The sequence below is a fragment of the Rhinoderma darwinii genome, unplaced genomic scaffold (genome assembly GCF_050947455.1).
Source record: "Rhinoderma darwinii isolate aRhiDar2 unplaced genomic scaffold, aRhiDar2.hap1 Scaffold_108, whole genome shotgun sequence".
In the NCBI taxonomy this organism is placed as follows: domain Eukaryota; kingdom Metazoa; phylum Chordata; class Amphibia; order Anura; family Rhinodermatidae; genus Rhinoderma; species Rhinoderma darwinii.
The window spans coordinates 394,897-402,677 of NW_027461950.1; the positions used below are offsets into that span (position 1 = coordinate 394,897).

The 7,781-nt window shown below is 42.8% G+C and overlaps 1 protein-coding gene across 1 annotated transcript in view; it reads right to left on the reverse strand.

Moving 5' to 3' along the window:
- LOC142699014 (uncharacterized) overlaps positions 1-7,099 on the reverse strand; it is a 38,386-nt gene extending 31,287 nt beyond the window's left edge. Inside the window, exons 1-2 of the mRNA XM_075847959.1 lie at positions 7,019-7,099; positions 4,883-6,035 (exon numbers count right to left, since the gene is read on the reverse strand). Of these exons, the coding sequence (XP_075704074.1) occupies positions 4,883-6,025 (1,143 nt within the window). The 5' untranslated portion in view covers positions 6,026-6,035; positions 7,019-7,099. The remainder of the gene's footprint in view (positions 1-4,882; positions 6,036-7,018) is intronic.
- Between the last annotated feature and the right edge of the window lie 682 nt (positions 7,100-7,781).

Consider the following 7,781-nt stretch of genomic DNA (forward strand, 5'->3'; position numbering starts at 1 on the left):
TAGAGAGCTGTCTTGTTATGATGGCACAAGCTGGGCACCGCATTTTGGCATATCTATGGAAAAAAATCCCATTTTCACTCTGCAACATCGAGTGCACACCAATTTCTGCCAATCACCTGCAGGGTTAAAATGCTTACTACACCCCTAGGTAAATGCATTGAGGGGTGTAGTTTCCAAAATGGGGTCACTTCTGGAGGGTTTCCACTGTTTTGGGCCCACAGGCGCCCAGAAACCAATCCAGCAACATCTGCACTCCAAATGGTGGTCCTTCCCTTCTGAGCCCTGCCGTGTGCCCAAACAGCAGTTTATGACCACATATGGGGTATTGCCGTACTCGGGAGAAATTGCTTTACAAATTTTGGGTTCTTTTTTTTCCTTTATTTGTTGCGAAAATGAAAAAAATGTCATTGTTTTTTCCCCTCAGGGGCTTTGTAAATGTGACATGGCCTCCGCAAACCATTCCTGCTTAATGTGATCTCCAAAAGCCAAATAGCGCTCTTTCCCTTCTCAGCTTCGCCGTGTGTCCAAACAGCCGTTTATTAACACATGTGGGGTATTGTTTTACTCGGGAGAAATTGCTTTACAAATTTTATGGTGCTTTTTCTCCTTCAGTCTTTGTGGAAATGAGAAAAAATTAGCTAAACCTACATTTTCTTTGAAATAAGTTAGATTGTCATTTTCAGGGCCTACTTCCAATAATTTATGCAAAAAACCTGTGGAGTCAAAACACTCACTATACCCCTAGATAATTTCCTCAATGGGTGTAGTTTCCGAAATGGGGTCACTTGTGGGGGTTTTCCCCTGTTTTGTCCCCTCAGGGGCTTTGTAAATGTGACCTGGCCTCCGCAAACCATTCCTGCTAAATTTGAGCTCCAAAAGCCAAATAGCGCTCTTTCTCTTCTAAGCCCTGCCGTGTCTCCAAACAACCGTTTATTACCACATGTGGGGTATTTTTTTACTCGGGAGAAATTGCTTTACAAATTTTACGGTGCTTTTTCTCCTTTAGTCCTTGTGAAAATGAGAAAAAAAATCGCTAAACCTACATTTTCTTTGAAAAAATGTTGATTTTAATTTTCATGGCCTACTTCCAATAATTTCTGTAAAAAACCTGTGCGGTAAAAATGCTCACTGTACCCCTAGATAATTTCCTTGAGGTGTGTAGTTTCCCAGATGGGGTCACTTTTGGGGGATTTTGACTGTTTTGGAACCGCAAGAGCCCTTCAAACCTGACATGGTGCCTAAAATGTATTCTAACAAAAATAAGGCCCCAAAATCCACTAGGTGCTCCTTTACTTCTGAGGCCGGTGCTTCAGTCCAGTAGCATGCTAGGGCCACATGTGGGATATTTCCTAAAACTGCAGAAACTGGGCAACAAATATTGAGTTGCATTTCTCTGGTAAAACCTTCTGTGTTATAAAAAAAATTGTATTAAAAATGTATTTCTGCAAAAAAATATGAAATTTGTAAATTTCACCTCTACTTTGCTTTAATTCCTGTGAAATGTGTAAAGGGTTAAGACATTTTCTAAATGCTGTTTTGAATACTTTGAGGGGTGAAGTTTTTAAAATGGGGTGACTTTTTGGGGGTTTCTAATATATAAGGCCCTCAAAGCCACTTCACAACAGAACTGGTCCCTGTAAAAATGGCCTTTTGAAATTTTCTTGAAAATGTGAGAAATTGCCGCTAAAGTTCTAAGCCTTGTGATGTCATAGAAAAATAAAAGGATGTTCAAAAAACAATGCCAAACTAAAGTAGACATATGGGGGATGTTAATTAGCAACAATTTTGTGTGCCCGAAGAGGGTTCACAAAATTATTCCTTTTCTGTATTACAATTCCCCTGTAACATAATCTCAAAGAAGGTAACAGAATCCATGGATGCCGAGCCTGTAACATTGTAAATTAAATATATTGGTTTTATTGTATTCCATAAATGGTGGTACAGACGCCACATCACGACCCCTAAACAAAAAAAAAGTGATCGATGTATCGTCCATCCCACACAATCCACTCGTAAAAGGTATTATTGGCTGAAAAAATGTTGTTCTCCCACCATGTCATAAACAAATTGTCCATGGAGAGGGAAAATTTTGACCCCATCAGGGCGTCTTCTATCTGCAATAAAATAACACTATCAAGGCAGAAGTAATTATGTGAGCGCAGATACTCCACTCACATTAAAATAAATTCTTGTAGATATTTGGAATACCTGGTGTATTTCCGCAAATGGAATTCCATTGCCTTGATTGCCGGAATATGTGGTATGCAGGCAGGCCCGCCATCAGAAATTTCTGGGCTTCATACAGTCAGTGGAATCCATTTGAGGAAATACATCTGGGTCCCCCATTATTAGGGGATTTGGAGAGGTGGAAACGGAAAGTCGTGGGATGGGAGCAGGAAGCAAAGTGCCAGGGACTCTGTGAGCGGGCGGAGGAGTAGGCTAAGAGAACGGAAGGTGGCCGAGGCGGGAGTTGGGCCAGAGTGGATATGACGCTTGACCGGGGTCTGGGGAGGGGAAGGGGAGAGAGACCGGTGGAAAGGGGAGTGAGGCCGGTGGGAAGGGGAGAGAGACCGGTGGGAAGGTGGGAGAGAAGGGGCAACATAAAAAAATAATTAAACTGAATCTACTGCTTTAAAACAGAGTCACTCACCAAGTTGCAGAGCTGGCCGCTGCTTCTGGCCCCTGCATGGGTCTCATTCCTTTCTACAAACCAATTACCGCTGATCATAACCTTGATGAGCGGCAGCTGCCCCCTTTATTTTACTTTTGTGGCCAGGCCCCTGACAGTAGTACCAGCGGTACTACCCTGATGGCAGGACTGTTTGCAGGAGTACTAGCCAACTATGTCACAGATAACCCAAGTTTCAAGACCATGAAAAGTTATGGATTTTTGGCATCCCATGGAATATGGGAACAATAGGGAATTCTATCAGTAAGTATTCAGCCTGTTTCTTGGCTAATACTTCTAATTCAATTCCTTCTTCTAGCAGATTTTTTAAAGGTTCTTTACATGTGGTGCTTGGTTTCGCCACAAGTTTGCGATATGTCGATTCATTGTCTAAAATGGTATGAACGTGTCTGGGATATAAACAGGAATCTAGAACAACTCCTGCTCCATGCACTCCTAAGATTTGGAGGACACAGTTATACGCTGGATATATGGTGAGCACCTCTGTGTTTTCACCTTTAGCCCTTATGTGTATATAGTGAACCTTTTAGATGGTTAATCTTTACCCGCTAAGGTGGAAGGGTTGGTTCCAATGCCTAATTATGGTGGTGTCTGAGGAAATAAAGGTCCTTTTAGATGTCCCGATACTGACCATTAAAACCAGCGCCAATCGACGATACAGCGTATCACAAGGAGCAATCATCAGTAATGTATGGGGAAAACAATTGTTACTACACGAGACCCCGCACCGATCTGCCAGTCCAGCTGCCTCCGGGCACTGGACAACACTGCCGGAAGCAAATGGTTCCGACCACTGCATAGCGGCCGTTCAGCAGAACTGCAGCTCGGCCTCTATTCTTGTGTACCTTTTGTACCATTTGTGACCCGCTTAAAAACCTTTTACGATATGAATATCAGTGTAAAAAATTCAAGTATCTAGTCTACAATAAAAAACAATGAGTGCTCTATACTTTTTATTAGCTTCAGTCACTTGCAGGCTGCACACCCATTAATTTCAATATAAAACAGAGTAGACTTTTATTTTTTGACGTGTCATTACATCTGTATATTATATGTGGAGTTGTTATTATACACCGTCTCTATGATCTGATGACGGGCATATTCCCCAAACTGCACCACCATGCTGCCCATACACTGACTGTATAGTCTGTCTCGCCAGCTAAGTCCTTGGTCTCCGTCATCTAATGTTGACGGATAACTGGCATCGCTGGACTCCACCGGCCGGTGAGTCTGCACCTTGTTCACACTCCTCGATGTAGGCCTGAGGCTCGTTCGCAAGTCAGACTGCAAGCTCTGCCCCCTAGATGTTAATATTGATGTTCAAGTCTTGACAGCTGATATTGATGTTCACAACCATTGGATAGTACATGGGGAAGTGATCTACAACCTTGATGTCTCTGTCCTCAGCGGTTCATCCCTGATAAATGCATTTTATTTGTTGGCACTGCCGATGTAAAACCACTTGGTGGCCAGAATGGAGACGGCCCTTTCATTTGCTTTTCTGATATTACATGAGAAGCCTTCGCAGTGCAGTGTGGCCAGAGCTAGGCTGAGACTATATAAGTCCAGGTCTTACATGACATCATGGTTGATGGCATCTTTAAGAAATTCAACATGTCTGACTACAGCCTCCTTGTCCTCTGAGTTGACCAGATAGCTTGGGATCTGGAGGAGCATGGTCTTCATCAATTTTGGGTGGTTATGAGCCAGACAGCTGTAGATGGATTTCAGGTCATTGATGTTTGGAGAGATTTCCGTCCGGAAAAATCCCCGAATGTTGGCTCCTTTGATGTAGGAGAGGCAGCTCTGCAGAGATGAAGTACTGGCTGCTACTATCTCCTGGTTGTCACTATGTAATTTCAGGAGTAAAGTTGGTATACAGCTCCTGACTTTGTCTGTAAAATATCCAAATAGCAGAAGGCGGCAGCTCTCTGTCAGATCCCTTAACAGGTTTATGGCCGCAATCTGGACTTCTCCATCCGGATAGTCCATATGCTCCCGGGATATTTTAATGAATTGTCTACTGAGGACAGAAAGCTTCAGGCGTCTGATAATGGAGGACAGCGCCCTCAGTGCCGCCATGATGATCTTGATGCTGCTGGTTTTTGATAGTCTAAACTCCATGTGGGCAATGATCTTATTCTTGTAGCTCTCCACCAGTCTTGTAGCTCCGGTGGTGGCATTCCCCAGTGCCTCCATGGCGATGCTGCACAAGATGTTATCGTCCTCTTCTATGATCTTCAGCAGATGTTGGATTGCGCACTCTTGGTATTTCTGCTTTATAAGTCTTGGATGCTTCAAAGCCTCATTGAAGAACATAGCTGCTGTCATTTTGGCCTTTGGGTCCGCATTCTTCAGGGCATTGAGCAGAAACTGAAGGAAATCTTTTGTTATTTTCCTGCCAGATACCAGAGATGTCACAAGCATGTTCATCCCAATACGCTGCTTCTCTGTATCTTCCAGTTCCTTATTCTCCGCAGCAAATTGCTCCCTGTACTTTTCTAGGAGCTCGGCGTGAGGAAGGGTCTGTAACTCGTCATTGCCTGGCTCGGTCGGCTGGTTTTCCGATGATTCGGGTACAGTAAAGAATTCCAGGGCAACTTTGGTGGAGTCTTGAAGCTCAGCATGGACATCAGGCAACCAGGTGGAAATGTTGGCCTTCATGTTGCTTATGGCCTTCATAAGTTGCACTTTGCAGCTGCCACCCTTCACAATATATTCTTGGATGCTGCCGCATAAACGTCTTATAGCATAGCACAACGTCTCCTTAGATAGTTGGTCAGGAGCATTTTTGACCACTTGGCCCAGCACTGGCAGCATGTCCAAGATGTGTGGCATGATGACTGTAGCACACAGAGATGTCACTTCTGTCAAAGTGTCGACAATGGCAGCATTGAAATCCTCATAAACGATGTTGTATCTCAGTTCCCCGAGCACCGCTTCAAGATGGAGGATGCTCAGCCAGACAATAACCTTCTTAGTCATGGCGTAGGAATAGTATTGTCCCTTCATGTACTCCACCTTCAAGTGCTCACATAGCACATTGATTATATATTCCTTCAGGTAGTGTGCCGCGTCTCTTCTGTACTGAATGACTCTGATGAAGAAGCGGCACATGGCGGCGTTGTATTGAGATGGTAACAGGCTACTCAGAATGGCTTTCTGAAAAACATTCGTATAAGTGAAGAGATCTTCAGCCACCTTCTCCTGGATGAAATAAGGGACACAGGCTCCTAAGACGTCTTCTTCCACCAAATCCCAGGTGTCCAAAGCATTTCTGAGCTCTTGATTTGTGTCCACACAGAATGTCTGATGTTTTCTATTCATGATCTTCATATCCACAAATCTGCTGAGGCGAGAAATCATCGTGTGGTTACTTGTTTCTAAATCATCTTCCAAAAAGAAAATAGATTCTAGACTTCTCTGTCCTCAATTATCAGCCCCCTCCCCAATAAACATGTGATAACTGCATGAAGAGCGCCCTCCCAAGGCAGAGACAGGACAGTGCAGCCAGAGGAGACAGCGGCACTCCTCTACACTGCGCCCTCTGGTGGTGTAAGAATTTAAAGGTTTCAGAAAATGAAAGCCACATATAAGATTATATGTAATATTATATAGGGTATTTTATTTGGGTAAATCAAAGATGGGTATAGTTGCATTTCTTAATGAAATGCGTCTCATCAGTTTGCAAGATTCCTATTGTTTACCCTGATTCTCACAATAAATGACCCAGAGGTTCACAGGTATGTCTTACAGGTGCTAACCAGTAGTGTGAACCCAGTCTTACCCATGGACAAACTCAGGATGTCATAAATGCTAAAGGTGGTTGATAAGTGGCACCAGTATTCTATATCCGCATGTTACATGAGGGGGGAAGTTCTTTTTATCAGGAAGGTCACACTATTTGTCTCTAAGAGGGGCAGACAAGGGGGCATAAAAGACCCAAGCATGACATGAGGGCAGCCACTTGGGAGGCCACTTGAGGAGGGACATACTGGAAAGGAGACTTCCTGGAGTGTGGGGAGACCATGGATGGTAACTATAACCTGTCATGTAATTGTTGATGATAAGGAAAAAGTGTCTCTGTAAAGTTCCTTGTTTATGGCTGTCGCTATGTACAAATCTCCATAGAAGTCTCAGAATAACTAACAGTCATTTCACTCTTTATACAATATACATTTTCATACACTCAATCTTGTATTTCATTTATTGCGCCTGACCTTAGAATCTAACCCAGTAAGAGGGTGAAAGAGAAACATTCTTACAGTGGCAGCACATGGAACTCGCTGCAATACTTCACAAGAAACATTCTACATGTTCTCCTCTTACCTCTGAATCGTGGATCTGAAGCTTCTGGATAAAGCAAGATTTCTAGAAGTCACAGGACTCAAGAAAAAGTCAAGTGAGAGCGACGTACCAAAAAGCAAGAAACTATTGGTCTATAGCGGCTCAACGGAATGTGACCGATCTGCAGCTTTTATAGAGAAGGTGAATTATGACATCACTGATGACCTCACACTTACCTTACAGTCTAACACACATCAAATGTTTTTGTTTTTTTTTTCACATATCTTTATTGAATTTCAGTAATAAAAACATTACAACATTTCAATATCCAGTGATTATAAATATCATAATGCTCAACAATTTATCTGCACAATTTACATCAGACAACATATATCTCCCCAATCCCATCCCCCTCCCACCCCAAAGATCATTAAGTACCATAAAATTATAACCTTCTTATGATAAAATAATAATTATACCTTCCTATAGAACACCAATCAATTCCATATCCCCAATATTTCCTCCCACTTTTTTATACAATTTTTCTTGTCTGCTCTTATTTTCTCATATTCTTTAATTGTCTTAACCAACTTCAACCAATCCATAACAATTGGGGATTTACCAGCCATCCAATTTCTTGCAATTATTATTTTTGCGTAAAAGAGAACATTAACCCCTTTGTGCACCGTGATGTGCTATTACATCCGGGTGCGGGTGGTGATGTTTAGAGTGCGCTCCATATGCTGCGTGTGTCGGCTGTGTTTTACAGTGGACACCCGGGACTAACAGTCAGGAGCAGTGATCG